General features: G+C 36.1%; 1 protein-coding gene across 3 annotated transcripts in view; it reads right to left on the minus strand.

The window, feature by feature from the left end:
• Positions 1-18,811, minus strand: part of LRBA (LPS responsive beige-like anchor protein) — a 406,817-nt gene that overhangs the window by 293,112 nt on the left and 94,894 nt on the right. For 2 of the 3 annotated variants that reach the window (XM_061993732.1, XM_061993731.1), the window contains exons 31-33: positions 10,315-10,448; positions 2,598-2,676; positions 5-138 (exon numbers count right to left, since the gene is read on the minus strand). In XM_061993732.1, coding sequence (XP_061849716.1) covers positions 5-138; positions 2,598-2,676; positions 10,315-10,448 — 347 coding nt within the window. The remainder of the gene's footprint in view (positions 1-4; positions 139-2,597; positions 2,677-10,314; positions 10,449-18,811) is intronic. The other variant, XM_061993733.1, reaches the window with a different exon arrangement.

Genomic DNA, 18,811 nt, shown 5'->3' on the forward strand with positions numbered 1-18,811 from the left:
TTACTTGTACCTTCTATGAGCAACTCCTGCCCATGGCTGCCCAAAAGAGTCCGAGAAAGAAAGGAAGCGAAATCCACAAAAATCTCTCTCAGAAGTGGGGCAGCTTTTTCCAAAGCATGTTCAAGCCTGTCTGTAATACTAGTAGAGAAATACACGTGATTAAAAAAAAAAAAAAAAAAAAGTTGCTGAATTTTGTAGGAAAGAGTATAGTTTTTGGCAATGTTTAAGTAATCACAGAACCACAGAATCACAGAATGGTAAGCTTTTGAAGGGATCTCAAAAGATCATCAGCCCAACTCCTCTGCCTGATCCTCAGGATCACCTAGAGTAGGTCACACAGGAACTCATCCAGCTGGGTTTTTAATGTCTTCACCCTACAACTCTCCTGGGCAGCCTGTTCCAGTGCCTGGCTCCATTCTACTGACACCTATCCTTTATGTATTCATAAACATTAATGAGGTCACCCCTCAGTCTCTTCCAAGCTAAAGAGCCCCAGCTCCCTCAGCATTTCATCGTAAGGGAGATGCTCTACTCACTTCATCATCTTTATGGCCCTGTGCTGAACCCTCTCAAATAGTTCCCTATCCTTCTTGAACTGAGGGGCCCAGAACTGGACACAATATTCCAGATGTGGTCTCACCAGGGCAAAGAAGAGGAGGAGGAGGATAATCTCTCTCAACCTACTGCCCACAGCCCTTCTAATACATCCCAGAATGCCATTGGCCTTCTTGGCCACGAGGGCACATTGCTGGGTCATGGTCATCCTGCTGTCCACCAGCACTCCCAAGTTCTTTTCCCCTACACCACTCATTTAATTCCCCAGTCTGTACTGGTACATGGGGTTATTCTTTCCCAGATGCAAGATTCTACACTTGCCCTTGCTGAATTTCATTAGATTTCTCCCTGCCCAACCCTCCAGCCTGTCTAGGTCTTGTTGAATGGCAGCACAGCCTTCTGGTGTGTCAGCCACTCCCCCCAGTTTAGTATCATCAGCAAACTTGCTGACATTGCCCTCTGTTCCCTCACCAAGATCATTAATGAGTATTTTGAACCGTACTGGTCCCAGCACCAGCTCCTGAGGGACTCCAGTAGATAGAGGTCTCCAACTAGATCCTGCCCCATTGATCACAGCTCTCTGCCTTCTTTCCTTCAACCAGTGAAGAATCCACCTCACTACCTGATCATCAGTTTTGCTGAGAGGATGCTGTGGGAGATGGTGTCAAATGCTTTACTGAAATCAAGATAAATGACATTCCCTGCACTAACACCATCCATCCACCTGGTTACATCTTCATAAAAGGCTATCAGGTTGGTCAGCTCAGGCTGACTGCTCCTGTTGTCCCTCTTGTCCTTCAAATGCCTGGAGACAGCACCCAGGATAAGTTGTTCCATCACCTTTCCAGGGATGAAGGTGAGGCTGTCTAGTCTGCAGTTAGTCAGGTCCTCCTTCTTACCCTTTTTGAAGACTGGAGTGACATTTGCTCTCCTCCAGTCCTCAGGCACCTCTCCTGTTCTCCACGACTTACTGAAGATGATGGAGTGGTCTAGCAATGACTTCTGCCAGCTGCTTCAGCACCCGTGGGTGCATCCCATCGGGGCCCGTGGATTTATGTACATCCAGAGCGCTCAACAGATCCTTAACTCAGCCCTCATCAACCAAACAAAATTCCTCCTTTAACCTGACTTACTCTGGAGTCTGGGGCTCCTGTCCAGCAGTATAGACAAAGGCAAAGAAGGCATTTAGTAACTCTGCCTTCTCTGTATCCTCTGTCACCAAAGCACCTACCTCGTTCAACCGTGGGCCTACATTGCCTGTAGTGTTAGTTTTATCTGCAATGTATTTTAAGAAGTCATTCTTGTTGTCCTTAACCTTCCTTGCAAGGTACAACTCCAATAAGGCTTTAGCTTTCCTAGTTGCTTCTCTACATCCTCGGACAAAAGCCTTATATTCATCCCAAGTGGTCATCCCATCCTTCCATGGTCTATAGACTCTCTTCTTCCACTTGAGTTTGCCCAAGAGTTCCCTGTTTAACCATGTGGGTCTCCTGGCTCCCTTTCTTGATTTCTTACCTGCTGGGATGCTCTGATCCTGAGCTTGGGAAAAGCGATCCTTGAATACAGACCAACCATCTTGGGCTCCTTTATCCTCTAATACCCTGTCCCACGGGATGTTCCCTAGTAATTGCTTGACCGAAGTTGGCCTTGCTAAAATCCAGAGTTGTGATCCTGATTGGTATTCTGTTCCTAACACACAAGATCCTGAACTCCACTATCTCGTGGTCACTGAAGCCAAGGCTACCCTCAACCTCCACCGCTTCAAACAGACTCTGCTTGTTCGTGAGTACAAGATCCAGCAGTGCTCCTCTCCTAGTTAGCGCATCCACCATTTGCACCAAGAAGTTATCATCGATGCACTGAAGGAACCTCCTGGACTGTAACTGGCTAGCTGTGTAGGTCTTCCAGCAAATGGAATCAATATTCTGATAGTCATTTTCCCAACACAACATTCTTAAGCAACGTGAAACTAGAATATGAACTGCAATATCAAAAATTTAAGCAATAGAACAGATATTCTATTGTTCAATTGAAGAAGCTACCTCATATTTGAAGCCGAATCTGCAGGCACTGAAGAAACTGTAGGGACAGATGGCAATTTTGAACTAGATGATCCCCTTCCTACAAGAGAAAGAGATAAAGAAGTGAATTATATAGCTAAGAAAACATGCTGGAGGTTAGACAAATGGACCAGAAACTAAAAGCTTGAGCTTTGAAAAACCATGGTTTTCAAATGTGTGTGACAACTAGGTAAATCCTTTTATTTCTTTGTACCTCCAGTTTCTTTTTGCTGTAAGACTCCTGTTTACTTGTATTCATATTTACCAGGTATGCCATAGCAAGCTTGTTAATTTTTGCTCTAGCACAACGTAATTCAAGGAAAGTTTGCAGTTTGCTTTGTGAAGGAAGTCAAAATAGACTGCAGTGATATGATCCTTTCTGTCTTTGTATGCCACAATTCTCTCTGAACAAATTTTAGAACATTTACAACCTCCAGCAGTGAATACAAATATACCCTTAATACTCCTGTAGTGTACTAATAAATACTAATACAACTAATATAAAGTCAGATGGTAGCATTTTAAAGCATCTCTTTTGGTATTGAACTGTTCATCCCATGTCAAGTAACTCACATAGAAAATCCCTTATTTTTTTGTTCTAAAATGAAAACACATTTGTGTCAAAATGAAGCAGAGTACAAAATGAGTGGGTATTTTCAATAGCCTGGCTTATATTTTTGCAACACTGGGATTCTGACAAAGACAGCTACAATAACATTTTCCATTGCACTGCCAGCATCATTGGCATGATGGCAGTGGTATAACCACATTTATGAGTTATTGACTTCACCACTTCAATTATACAAAGGTTGATAGGGAAGACTGGGTCATTTATGTATCCTATGCTTACCAAAAAAAAAGCAATTGTGTTATGTCAAATTGACACTACATGGCTCTCATCAGCATAGTAGGAATCTGTAAATACTAAATTTAGCTGTTCAGGATATAAAGAGAAATACAATCTTCATACTATGGTATGGATTGGTATTAGCAATGATGAAGAGGGAGGTAAGCAAGACAGCCAGAGATTTCACAGGTATTTGCTGCCAGGATGGGAATGGTGACTCACAAATCTTGTATTGCATTCCAAACTATAGAGAGGAATGAATCTTAGCAGACAGACTTCTGTGCATTTCCCAGGAGCATGACTGCTTCTAGTTCATCTGCAATCCTATCTCTTTCCAACCTTAGACCCTGTCCTATTCTCTTTCCTCTCACCTCGCCAGTTTCAGTTATGCTGCTGGAAAGAGGGGAAGGGGAAAAAAAAAGCAAAAACACATGAAAGAAAAAATTTTAATCATTTCAGTTCTTGCATGCACCTCAGTAAAGATGTGACTCTTCTCAGAATTATATACAGAAAAAATCATGACCATCCCACCTACACTGGAGTGAGCTCAGTTAGATGCAATCTGTTTGGAAATAAGCTGCTAACATCTTGAAAGTGTCTACCAAAATGTGTCAACTGCAACTTTTCAAAGTCTTTCTACTTGACTGAAGTAGAATAGATTTGTAAAAAGATTGCAAAGACAAGATAGCTGAGATACTGCTTATTTATCCCATCAAATTTCAAACTTCTGCTCCAAAACACTGGCACACACAGGTTCTCTCCAGAAATATTGGCTTTTGGTGTTTAGTTTGGTTGGGGCTTTCTTCTTATCTGAGGAAGATCATTTTCTCTCATCTTCCTTCGAATGCAGCACTGAAAGTAATAAACTAATGCATCAAAATGGTGAAAAGTTTTGCTCTTGTTTCTCTTTCTTATTTCACAGGTAAGAGATAGCTTTTTGAAAGTGATTCGGTTACGCTTTTCATAAATTCAACATGAAGCTCTTATTTTTACTTTTGTATAGGATGGCGGGAAAGAAATTTTGAGTAGGCTATACAAAATGAAAAACAAGAAAGCAGGGAACAAAACATTAGCTGAAAGCAAGGTGGAATACAAATATTCTGGGTATTTTTTCCCTAAATAATTTATCTAATAAAGGCAAATCAAAGATATATTTCTGAAAATTTCAATGGTGATAGCTAGATTCTCATAAATACTTTCATTCTTTTCATGGATATAACTCAATTTCTCTGAGATCTAGTTTTACATAGCTCAACTACCAAAAATTACTTTGGGTATTACCAAAGGCAAAGCAGTCAAACAATGTGCCGGAAGTTAGATTGGAGACTACCTTATGGAAAAACAAAACAAACACTACAGAAGGCAACAAATCACATGATTCAGAGGTTCCAAAGACTCCGGTTATTTGTTGGATACTTAATAGCTACAGCCTTTAAGAAAAAGAAAATAATATGCACACAGTCATACTTAAGTACACACAGTATGCTGCCTGTTGGATGAAGATTTTAATGCAATTATTTAATTTTCATTATAACCTTTATATTTAAAAAAATTCACTAAAATTATCAGCTTTCTCTCTAACGCCCAAAATCCATATTCTCATTAAACAACTCCCTCTAACTTGAAAATCACCGATAATTTGAATTTGACAATATCCTAAGGCAGGTACCTATATAAACTGATACTGATATTATGTAAGTACACTTATGGCCTGAATTTCTTCATGCTTATCATCATCCAAATCCACATTCCGAACTCAAATATATTTCGCTAAAAGAGGTGACTCTCAGATTTATTACAGTTGAGAATTTCAGAGGTTCTTTAGATAGGATTAGGCATAGTGGTTTTTGCATTCCAATTTTGTTTTGTGAAAGCACTTTTTAAACTCAGAAGTGGCTTTTTGTTCCACTATTTTTTCTGCCTCTAAAAAACACAAAAATACTTCAGTAGCATATTTTCATCCACAACACACATGTGGGTAAGTGCAGTAGCTACTTCAAACATGTGGAACTAAACTGACTTATCTCTTCCTTATCCTTTCCCTGATAAACTGGCTCCTTCAAACTGACAGTTTTACAGACATTTGCAAGAACATAAAAGAAAATGCAAATAGATCATCTGTCTAGCACCCTTACAGTGAAACCTTATTGTTTATTTAAGGTCCCCAAGGGTCTAAACAAATAATGTGTCTAGCAATAAAATATTGTTAAAGAGACTCCTTGTGCAAGATCCTCATGCTTTTTTGCATATATACTTAAAAACTGCACTTTGCTATACACAAGAACAGCTTGATATACTTTACTCTGGGAAGATGGACATGAGATAAAAAAAACCCAGAGCTTAATAAAATAACCATACCTCTTTATTTTGAACAACAGACCTAATATACTTAAATACACTGATGCCTTTAATGAAAGGGCTATTGGTAAAATAATGAGCCCATTCAAAAAACACACTGCCAGGGCTGGAAGTGTACAATGCAAGACTACAATTAACAGTTTTACAAGCTAATATAAAGGATCTGTTACATGAACACATCTGTAGGTTAAACCAAAACAGATTTCATGAAACAATGGCACACTCTCTAAAGTGAAGTTGCTTTATAACAGGTTTTATACTGAAACAATATTAAACCATTTCTATTATGCATCATGGGCATTTGAGATTTTTAACTGTCATTCTGCTTTGGTAACTAGCCCTCAACTACTATCACTGTAAAGCTAGGATTCTCTTTCAAATAGTTAATATAATCCAGTTAATTTCTTTAACTAACTCTGCATTGATGGTAACTTCACATTAATCTTCCTACTTTAGCTTGTCTCCCACTAACTAATTTTATTATGAGTCTTCAAGGGTTTTTTTCACTTATTTTAAAAAATCAATGAATACCATTCATCTTTGCAAAACAAGTCAATTGTGGGAGAAAAAATACATTTTTTCTATATGTAGGACTAGAATTCAGGAGTCACAATCTCTTTCCTTTTGTCTCCTATTATTGCTTATTCCCAGGTTTCTTCCAAGCATCCAGTCTTTGTTTATGAGTTCACACTTTGGGGAACAGCTCATGTCTCTGCTCAAGAGAAGCAGAAATTCTGCTGGCAACTCTGTGTGACTCAGAGGCAAAACAAGTGAAACCTTCAAGTAAGAGAAGGAGGAGGCACACAAAGGAACTGAGTGCAACTTCTCAGTGTTTTCTACACTCAGAGAATCAGTAAAGACATGATGCAATTCACTCTTGCTTCCTACAGATTGTTCACACTCCCTCTTTATAAAAATAACATTTAAACAATCATTTGTAAATTGAATAGTAGAAGTCTCAGAATTGTGTTCTTTAGAGTGAGGCACTAATAAAACACTTGTGAAATCCATCAATTACATAAGCAGAGAAACTCAGAGCATCAGAGAAAACAGTGGGAGTGCAAAATGGTTCACAAATTTTACACCACTTCAGAAAATTCCAATAGTAATGGAAACATTTAAAAAAAAAACCTAAGTGACAAACAAAAATACAAGCATACCACTAGCAGATTCACAATAACTAAGTTTGCCAAGTCCTGTCTATCCAAATATTAGTTCCACCTTTCCAATATCCCTTCCTGGTCATGGCACATGTCAAATCTCTGCATTAAATCAATTAAATAAAATAAAATTAAATCAATTAAATAAATTAATTCAGCCTATGAGCCAAACCAAGGATGAAATAACTCAAGTAAATTTCTCCTCCTTAGATTATTACTAAAATACTACCCTCAGTAAGAGACAAGTGATTGGCTCAACATGGGTCACAAAGGGGCTTTATTTTCTGCATTGTTTCCAAGACCTTTCAACTTTTAGAGCAGCAATTCCAGCAGACCAACAACCCATATATCAGCCATCAACAACATACTGATGGGCAAGTTTAGACCACAAGGAGCACATTTATATTCAGGAAAGCCTTTCTGTGCTGTGAAATACTCATCAGCTTGAACCAGTAAAGGTGAGGAAACCTCTCCTTTGAAGAGGACAGGCTGTCTGAGGCCAAAGCATGTTTTCACCCTCTTTCAAAGTATCAGTGGAACAGAGTGAGCTTAGATGGTTATTCTTGCAACTTGTCAACAGGCCACATTCACTTGATATGAGCTTAGGACAATCTCAAGGGTCAAATATCTGAGATACAAATGTTGCGCTATGGGCAAGATGTAAATTTCGGGAAAGAGTATATCTCAACTTACATCCTGCCTTGACCAAACAATTTTGACACCATGTCTACAGGTGCTTACATACATGTTACAAATAAAACACTATTACTTGCTGTTTAATCTCATTTCAATGTCTGTATCTCCCTTTCATCTCTGTTTTGGAGTAAACCAAGTGTTCACAGCAAAGCTATGTTATTCTGTTTACTCAATCAGTTTTTAAAACACATCAAATAAATGCATACGAAACTCACTTTAAAAAAAATTCTTTGACTCCAGAAAAAAATCACCTGAAACACATTTTTAAAAGTAGCAATAACATTTAATCAATAGCTTTCATATAAAATGTGAAAAGACCCCAAAATTGTATTCACTACCTAAACCTGTCTCTTTCAAAATGGGATTAATTCTTTTTTATTACTTAATTACAACTGCAAACAGATTTATGATTAAGGTTAGAGTAAAAGAAATAGAAATGAGAACACTATATTGATTCTCTGCTGCATGAAAACAAAAAATAGTGAAATAATATGTGGTTTGAACTTAGGGGAAAATAATAAAAGTTAGACATATTATATATATGTTTTCATAGGAAGGTCGCTTATTGTGACTGGTATCCTCAAATGAAAAAAGCTAAAGATCTTATGTAGAACATTTTTTCAAACTTAAATGCATGCAATTTACATGAGCAATGTACGTGTAAACCACTCCAATCCTGCAAAATTTTTGTTCCCACGTAATTTTTTTATACTGGGGAAAAAAGAAACAGTCTTGCATTTTAATCTGTTTAAGGCATGATATCATTCATCCCTTTAATTAATTAGATTGCCAGTCTAAACATGTCTACTATTTTTAATACTGATTAGTTTCTTTTTATGCATATCAGTTCAGATTATGTTACATTTTTGCCAAAACTCCCAGACATGTTGGAAGTCACAGTTACAAACTACATCAGTATTGTTTATTGTCTGGTTTTTTTATACACTCTACAGGCACAGGAACACTTATTTTTGTCTTCTATATGTTCTTAAAAGATTGACTAAATCTGAAAATCAATGTTCATCTATTTTGTTTCTATTAAAAGTAAGTGAATACTGATTTTTAAAAAATTTAATAATTAAGCCCACATGTAACCTGGGTAAACCAATAAGATGTTAACAAATTAGCAATTACTTTAAACCATTTCAATGTAGGGTTGGCTTTATTATTTTTTTAAACAGATTATTTGCTCAGAGTTTCTTACCCAAAGCACTGTGACATTTTAAAAGACAGCTAAACAGTCAAAACATTACTCTTATACCACACTCCTACAATTTCAGTGACAAAATGGATTCTCCCTTTTGCAAAGATGAAGAACAGATTAGATTAAATTGCTTTTTCTTTACCATGGCTGAAATGAAAGCTTTTTAATTCTCTCCAGAAATACAATGGGCAGTTGAATATGGCAACAAACATCTTTCAGACACACAAGAACTACAGGATGTGACAATGGATTACTTTTTTTTTCCCCCTCAATCTTCACAAATTTGGATGTAATTTCATAAAATCAGGAAGCTAGAAACTCAAATACTGAAAAAAAAACCCCAATAATCAGGCACAGACTGAGATTTCCTTGCTTAAGATGCACATCAATTCTAAGTCTTGATGCTAAAACTTCATGGGCACAAATAATTATAAGATCCTACACTGCCTTGTGCCTTAAACATGAGTAAGTAGAAAACCATGCCTTTGACACAGCATATAAGGTTAAACATCATTTATCTCATACAGAATGAGCAGAGAGACTAAAGGTTCAAAAGACCACTTGCTTATAAACAACCTACTCAATTTGTCCCCACTGAAAAAACTATCCAGAGAAACTAGTTCAACTCTGAACCTGACCTCAGGCTAAAGCCATTGAGAACACTTGTATATAATTTTCAGTTCTGCTTAGCACTAACACATATAGCCTCGGACAAATAACCTGCAAATGCAAAATGCAGGCTTCTTCAATAAAACAAAAAAAAAAAGTGCAACAAAAAGTAGTCTTCAGAACATACTATATTTATACTAAATACAAGTTAATATAGTATGCCTGCTTTACAAAAATTGTGAGAGATCTTGAAATTCTGACAAATATTGCTCATTTGCATTTGTTCCCCTAGTTGAATGCAAGAGAATCCAAACAAAATTTAATGAAGCTTTTCTTTTTTTGTTAATACAAATACTTTTGTTGTTGGGGTTTTTTTTAAATATAAGAAGGTTATTTTTTACATTTATGTTGCTATGGCATCAAAACTAGCAATAATAAAATGATAGGGGAGATAAACTCTCAGAAAATATCAAAAAAGATGAATTCTTGTATTCATGAACCTGTGTAGCATCACCACCTTCCCAGATTACTGACATACTTTCACCTAAGAAAATACAATCAGAAGTATCAATATTCTTAATACAAGCAAGACTAATACATAGACAAGTAACATACATATACATTAATCAGTCTATACAAAATAATTTAACGTTAGAAACACCATTCTTCTCATCTATAGTGTTTTGAGATATGGATAACTATTCAAAAATATCTCCCCTTCATAAAAAATACGTAGCAGTTGTCTTCAGAGTGAACGGTGAGAAGAGATGGAGAAGCAAGAGAGGAAAGACAGGAATTTACTTTGCTTAATTTACTCTTACTTACCAGGAGAGTCTCCTGACAAATCCAGGGCTTGGGCTGAATCTAAAGAAGAAACCACACTGACAGCATTCGTAGGAATACCCATAGCAGCTGTAGAAGAGGAAACGGTTGATTTCTTCTGTGGTACCACGACACTCCTAGTCAAAGAAAATAATAAATAATACTGTATGAAGGTTCACACCTCATGATCCTTATTTACACATCTAGCACATCTATGTCCTGCAAAAGTACTGTTCCTATTTTCTTTTCCGTTATCTTTGGCCATCTACCTTAACCTAAAGGTTGACACTTTAACCTTGTTCAACACTTAAACCACTTGCACAAAATCCCTGACCAACAAGCACACAGTTAGAAGATCAGCAGGGTAAGTTATCTGCAAATAGGTTTTACTTTTCACCTTAGTTTCCCTAGGATTTGGTTTTAAACTTCAGGCAACTATTTACAAATGGTATCACAGTATTCAAAATGAAAACATTACGATAAATTATCAACATTGAGGTTGCCTTGACAGTATGCTACTTCTGGTATTCTAACACAGAATAAAAGACTAATTGCAGACAGAAATACTATAACTAAAACTATACTGCTGTGCACATACAAACATTCACACATCTTAAAAATATGGCTAAGTCATGAATTTGAGTATATCTCATCAATCAAGCCTTACTTCTATAACAAATCCAAATATTCTTTTGAGAGAGGATCTCCATCTTCCAAACAAGTTAAATGTCAGGCCTTATAATCGGTATTACAGATTACATAAGAGGAAAAGATGCTCAGTGACAAGTTATGCATAGAGATTTATCTTGCATGTTACTAAGATATCTATTTATGCTATACCAATTTCAATTAAATTGTAGTACTTTATTCCAAATACCTAAAAGGCCTTGTTAAGCATACGTTAAAGGCATTTTTAATTGCAAGTTAGCTCCATAAACATGCAAAAATCCAGCTAATGAGGTAAAGAGTGCAGCTGATATATAATGCACTCCCAAAGCAGTGCTTACTTTTAATTACCTGGTGGTAACCGTAAGCCAAAAGTCTTCAATATTCAATTTATTTAATCACATCTTTTGTTGACAGTATTGTAACTACACACTGAATACGTTCCCTTAATAGCTTTAAAATATTCATTTTCTGAATAAAGTAACTCAGAAACTTGACCCAAATTCAGGTGAGACAATAATAACCAAAGTTCTGTCATTTATTTCTAAAACACTTCTTGCCAGAATGGGACAAGAGAGCTGGATTTGACTCTCTTCTTCAGTCCAGAGGACATCACAGAAGCTAGACCACATTACTGATTACATCAACCCTCCTTAACAGCAGGAATAGGCAGGCACCATATTTGAAGGCAGTACATGTCATATCATTATAAGGGTGACTGCTAATGTTAACTATACACTAAAAAAATAGAAGCTACAACACCTGAGCCACAAGTCAAGATATTGTGCCTAAACCATGAATTTTGCTCATCTGTTCGTGTCAGTTTCCTTGAAATATGAACAGCGCACTAAAAAAAATTGTATATGTAAGACTGTCTTCTAAATTATAGCCACATTACCAATCAATTTTGCATCACCAAGGTATAAGAAGGGGAACTCTCACTCAAGATTCTGTGATACTCACTGTCTGGAAACTGTTAGTACTGTTCAATAAAAGACACATTCAAATAACTGGAAGAGGCTAGGAAATTAATAGAAGTTTACCGAGTATGAGATGCAACCAGACATGGTAAATTTTTGGACATTTCTCCAGCATTCATGACCCAGCACAGAAATATGCGTTTTTACACAGCTTTTAAGTTCTTTTACTGTATAGTTGCCCAAGAAATGATAACCAATAACATTAAACTCAAGTCTTACAAAGGTATTACAAATATATGTCTATCCACATCATCTCTGAGATCTTAGTGCATGAGTTAGAAATATTTCTTTGCACATCCACTAACTCACACAAACAATTATTCACTTGCTGCTAATAAACACAATTATGCTGGATGCAAGCTGACATGTGAAAATGTTTTGTGACAAATTATGCTGTACATGTAGATGGCAATTGTGCACATTTATGTACATCATGCACTTCATGTATATTATGTGCATCATGTAATTAATCTAATTAATTTTAAATTGGAGAATACCAAATTATAATGAGGGAAACATACATCTTCTAGAGAAGCTTTCTGTTTCCATTTTCTCTTTACTGTTGCATTCAATCAGAATTCTCCCAAAACACCGAATTAGAATGACTGTGTCCTCTGAATGCCTACTAACACCATTGATCCTATGCTCTGACTCAACTAAGAGCACAAGGAACTAGGAAATAGGTGGTATTTTAAGTCATAAAGGGCAAACCTGGCCCATACCTTAAAGAAAAAGGTACTGAAATTACAGAACTTTGACTAATTTTATATATTAGAACCAATCCCTTTCAGATGAAACTGCTGAAACAAACTTTCTGGAAGCATCAAGAAGGAATTTTAGGACAGAAGCAATTTTTAGACAGATGGAGCTATTAACTAGTCATCTGCAACAGACAATGAGTGGAGACAAAAGAAATCCCATCAACAAGAGTCTTCCTTTTTTTGTGCTGTTTCTGACACAACACTATATATTATAATTCCTTCCTGTAAACTTCAAATGACCTTCATCCTACTCAAGCGCAGTTGCACCGAGGAAGTCATTTCAGCAAGTTGCCAGACTCTATAGCTGCCCAAGGCGAGGTGCTTTCAAGCTAAGGTATTAGACTTTCTTTTTTTCTTCCTTCTGTGACAGACGGCAGTAAATGCCCGTGACAGTCTCTTTTGCATACCCTCTCACCTTACAAATCTATAGAAATTTTGGAATACAAATGATGAGTAGCAGATGAGCTGCTACTCTCATCTTCAGTAACTACATTCACAGAATCTTAAGGGTTGGAAGGAAGGTTGGTCAAAAAATCATCTAGTCTAACTCCCCTGCCAGAGCAGAATCACCTAGAGTAGGTCACACAGGAACTCATTCAGGTAGGTTTGGAATGTCTCTAGGGAAGGAGACTCCACAACCCATCTGGGCAGCCCATCCAAGTGCTCCATCACCCTCACAGTGAAGAAGTTTTCCCTTGTGATTCTTTGGAACCTCTTATGTTCCTTCTTGTACTCATTCCATAAAATACATAAAAATGGAATAAAATTCTAACATTTCCACTATAAGTATCTAGTAAAAGCATTCACTTTAAGGAAGATATTCTCATTTGTAGCAGCAGGAATATGACACTAATACAGTAGTATTAGTAGTAGAGCTACTAATACTATAATATATAAACAGTAAAATAAATACAAAAGAAGAACTGTTAGTAACGTTTTAAAAAGAAAATTACCCAACATCATTCATTTCGCTTTGATTCAAGGAATAAAAATGAGCAAGTAGTGTCTTCAGACTGCAAAATACAGATAATGTATGCAGGCTTACAAACAGAACATATGGGTATGCACAGGTGTATTCCAGACAATTACTACATGCTTTGAACAAGAGGCACTGACTGTCAAAAAGATTTCTAAGAAACTCAGGTTGTTTATCATATCCTACTGAAAAAAAGTGTTCGCTTTTATCCAAAAAAAAAAACCAACACCTTGATAAATTCTATGATAACTTCTATATTTAATAGTCATGTTAGATCTTGGTCCTCTCTGTTAAAAACTTGATTAAGAATTCAGACTGTTCATGATGCACCACAGTCAAAAATTTCTGTTGCATTCCATAACTATTCAGCAAGAAAAGTGCAACAGTATAGAGGACAGAGAAATTGCTGTATCACATTGGAAAACTTGAACCTTGGAAGTAAACAAAGGCTTTGGATAACTCACCATAAAGCTGTTTTCTAGCCTCAGACTAGTTCTGAGCAAATATTATTTTAGAAAGTGATCTTCAACAGTCAACTGTTGAAGATTTCTCCAGCCAAAATATACAGTATTTCTAGTGAGGAAATAAAGTCCCTCTCTCCTGTCAGCTGTTGTGATCTGAAGCACACAGCCAAAAGAAGTACTAGATATTGTCCAAAAGACATAATGTCCAAAGCCCTAAGCTCTGTATGTACTTTATCTGTCTTCTGGCCAGTTGCCATGACCTTCTGATTCAAAACCTCCTTAGAACAGTACACCAAACAGAACAGCAAACCAAAGCTTCAAATTATCTTAACACTATTACTTTAGAGATACACTTTGCAGCATTATTTGTAATGGAATCTTTACTACTATGTATAGCTTCCCTTTTTATTGGTGGACCAAAGTTATAGCTGTAGGATTTAAGAGCTTCATTTCCAGGTTTTCTTCAAGGTAGGAAAATGTGGCTCGGCAATCACATACAGATCTGCATTTACCACATATTGGAAAGCAACTTAATATTTGAAGCATAAATATTGGTCATGGGGTTTAACTTACATTCTGAAATTACTACATTTTTCCTTCTTTGAATAGTAATATATTTTCTGAATATTTAGGTGAAAAACAACTGCATTCAAACAAAAATCATTGTCATTAACCATCAATGTTTCTTTGTGTTCTAGTTTCAAAAGATTATTTAAATGCTAATATAAGTGAAATGACTGCAACTGGCAGAAAGAAGGCATGAGAGAGCTGAAAAATCAAGATTAAATACTGTAGAAAATAAACTATGTGGAAAACTTGTAGTGCTAAGCACATTATTAAATCAGGTAAATTTATCATAGAATTGTCTTAAAATGCTTTCAACTTCTCTCAAGTAATAGGGTAGTTGCTTTGAATAAGTACAGAGATAAGCATTCTGTTTAGCAGCTAAACTGATAAACATGTCTTAAAAAGTTAAATATTCCTACTCATGTGAATAAAATATTCATCAATAATGGGCCTTATAGTATATTTCCTCGGTTTTATAAAAATAATATATTTTTTAAAAACATCTATTATCAGGCATTAACGTAATCAGAATAACAATATACATTAAAGGAACCTCACATAAGAGCAGATACATCTCACATGGAAGAAAATAGGCATTACATTTTGCTCCTTAACATTCACATTCTCACACCATTTCGATTAACTCTAACTTTTGTATTTGTATAGTATAGCATCCATTATCATTTTATTCAGATATAGAAGAAATAAAATGAAAAATTTGCATGAAAGGTATTCTTTAGGTGTATTTCATGTATACCTCAAGAGCTATGGTAAAAATTATAGTTGCCTCATTTACATGACTATATTAGATGCTTGCCTTTTTTAAATTAAAATCAAACATTTACGTTTTAAAGTAGGAATTTACAGCACGTCAATTGATAAACGTATGTCAGGCCACCATAAATACATCTTAGCCAGAAGGTCAGTGTGTTATTAGTCCCAATTACGCTGAAGTGTAAGAAGCCTTCATGTTGCAGACAATTATTCACTGCTGAATGAGCACAGACCACTGAGCTGAACACTGACTTCCATCACAGACAAAGGCTTACACAGTAATGATCTATTCTGCCAAATTCTAGAAGGATTTACTTATTGAAGGCTTTCTTGGTTTCAGATGATCGATTCTTCTGTTTCAATATAAAAGTACAAAATATCTATAAATAGCTCCAAAATTTTGAGTACATTTGCCTAATTTTTTTTTTAAAGTTGGCAAGTCTGCAATTAATTGCAAATATGTACTTCAAGTTACAAGTAAAATATTCCTAATACAAAATGGAACAGGTGATGGAACAAAATGAAACTGATGATCTCATTATAATTTTTAAATATTACATGAGCTCTAACTCCTCTGAATATATAAGCATTTATACAGATTTAGTTCTTAGCATTCAATTTTTTAGCACTGAACAGCAACACAGGTGACAGTTTGTCTGTTTCCCTATGGGATAATGGTTTTAATCCAGATCTCAAAAGATGTTAGTCTCATTCCAGTCTACCAGAATGATGCCCACTGCAGGACTTCTATGCAATGACCAAAAGAGCAATAAAGAGAATTAGAGACTTATCTTTACCTCTATTTTGTGAGCCAGGAAAGTCATTTGCCATGTCAGTGTCACTCTATTGGCTCTCATGTCTGTAGATAATACCTATTCTCTTATGTTCCCCTTGAAATACTCAAGGAGAAAGGAAGAATAACAAACTCTCAAAACACTGAGATCAGAAAAGGGGAGCAGGAGGAAGAGAAGAGATGATAGAAAGAATACAATCAATTTTGTATGAAAACTTTAAAACCAGCTTGGCAGGGAGAAGACTTCAAATGGTTTGCCTCTTCAGCCCCTGCAGAATGCAAATTGTTGGTGTGCCAAAAGAGCTGAGTTTCCCATCATAGTATATGTGCCTTGATCTGCAGATCCTCCATTCTCATATCCTGTCTCTACCTGTACCTACCAGACTTAACCTTGTCAACAATAAGTTTATTATTGTTACATTTAAGGCTCAAATAAATTAAGTCTAAAATGTATTAATTCCATATTAAAAAAGACTTTTGATTAAATTTAATTGAAATACCACAACCAACAAAAGACACATGCTTGCCACTGACAAATGCATGAATATAGGCTGAGACAAACTAAAGAGTTTATAGATGACGTTCCAAAAAGACAAGAAGCTTATTAACATATCTATTCCATAAGTTGCAACACAGATGCAGATTAAAACTTTATGGTATAAGATCATGATTTAAGAGCTTATATTCCTCTGAACTCTCAATATCAGCTTCCTATAAGGACATGATTATTGAATATTTCCACAGAATAGAAGAAGCCAGGAGAAACCATGGTTTTATTTTAAATTGCACAGTAAAAATGGCAAGTTACACGACATGAATTTTATTGGACTAACTGAACAGAAATGTAAATTCTTTTTCTCCTAAGCTCTGGTTATTGTTTTCTGTTTTATTTGAATTTGCTTGCATTAGCCCCCCCTCTTTTTCTACAAGATTGCTACTAAATAACAAAACTGGTTTTTTAGGACACATTGAAATTGGAACATTAATTCATATCCCTATAGATCTTGGGAAGAAGCCAATGCAAGCCTTGAACTTTATCATGATAAACCCCTGGCACTCACTAATCACAAGATTGTATCTTCACACAAGATAAGGGGAAGGTTTTTGGCATGGGAATGAACACATACACCTAGCTATTTGCAAAGGCTTGCAACCTGGTAGTCTTTCAGTAAGGCCTCACTCACATAGCTGTTACTGTATACTCTCCAGCTATGGCTGGGAAGTTGATAATCCTTAAGATATGAGGAGAGTTTTGATTTCTGACACAGCATTCCTGAGATAAATGTAGGATCAGAGAGATGCTTTGAAATTCCCAGATACCCCACTGATAAATTGCTACATGGGAACAACTTTTAAAAGTGTCTTTAAAATAAAAAGACTAAAAAAATTAACTCACAGAACCTGTGTTTGCCATCAAACAATTTATTAAATGTAAACCAGATATGGAAAATAAGAGAGTATCCCAAATAATGTTTTTCCAAACTTTCCCAATGTACCTTTGTATTTTTGTCTACCCCAGGATAAGTGTTACTATTTCCGTTACAGTTTCTTGTAAAAAGGTTTCTCTTTCCCTGATCCAATTCCTTCCCACTGTTGTTACTAGGTGTCATTTCAGAGCATAAACTTGTATTATGTTGTGCACATTGCTTAAGGAGAGTTACACTACCTAAAGTTACAGTCATGGTCAAGTGGACACCTTGCTATCTATTCAATGTTAAAAATAAATTGATCATATATACAGTTATTCTGTCTTTTTTATTATCTGATTAGCTAGTTAGCAACATGCCTTATCATAGATCAACATATTTACCATAGATGCAAGACTGTGCATGGCACTACTAGATAATAATTGAACATAGGTAAGACTTCTACCTCATTAAGTACATTTTTGTTGACCTGACACATCCCCAAAAGCAAAGAAGTGAAAAAATAAGCCACCCAGAAACACAGAGCCACTGACATAGAGGTCAAAAATATTTTATACTAGTTCATGGCCATCTCCTCACATATTTAGACCCTCTCACTAAACATAAAAAGTCACAGGAAACTAATACCTGCAAGTTATCAATAGGGAGCAATCCAAATAGCTACATAAACCCCTACAAAACCACTTGCCCTCTGCTCTTCCATTCACAAGCATGGTGCCGTCTACTGCTTCAGTCCAAGCACCACATTCACTCCTTCAGGTGCATATTCCTTCACCAGCCTAGCTTCCTTTCAGTATCTCATACAGTAATTACGTCTTAAGGTTAAGTGAGAGAACATTGTGAGTTGTGGTTACAAATGACTGGCACTGTGCGAAAAGGACAGATGAGTCCATCTGGGCCAATGCAGCACCGAAAAAGGGCAAAACAGTAAGTAGTTTAACCTTTCAGTGTCTTGCTTTACAAAATGCACTGCAATTTAAGGGATTTTTTTCGTTATTTGAGTGACTTTGTAGCTGTAGAGAAAAAAAAAATGCAGAACTGCAAGTGATTGAATGGCTGCTGCCAATGCCCAGTATTTCATTAGTGTACATG

This window comes from Colius striatus, chromosome 3 (assembly GCF_028858725.1).
Source record: "Colius striatus isolate bColStr4 chromosome 3, bColStr4.1.hap1, whole genome shotgun sequence".
NCBI classification, from domain to species: domain Eukaryota; kingdom Metazoa; phylum Chordata; class Aves; order Coliiformes; family Coliidae; genus Colius; species Colius striatus.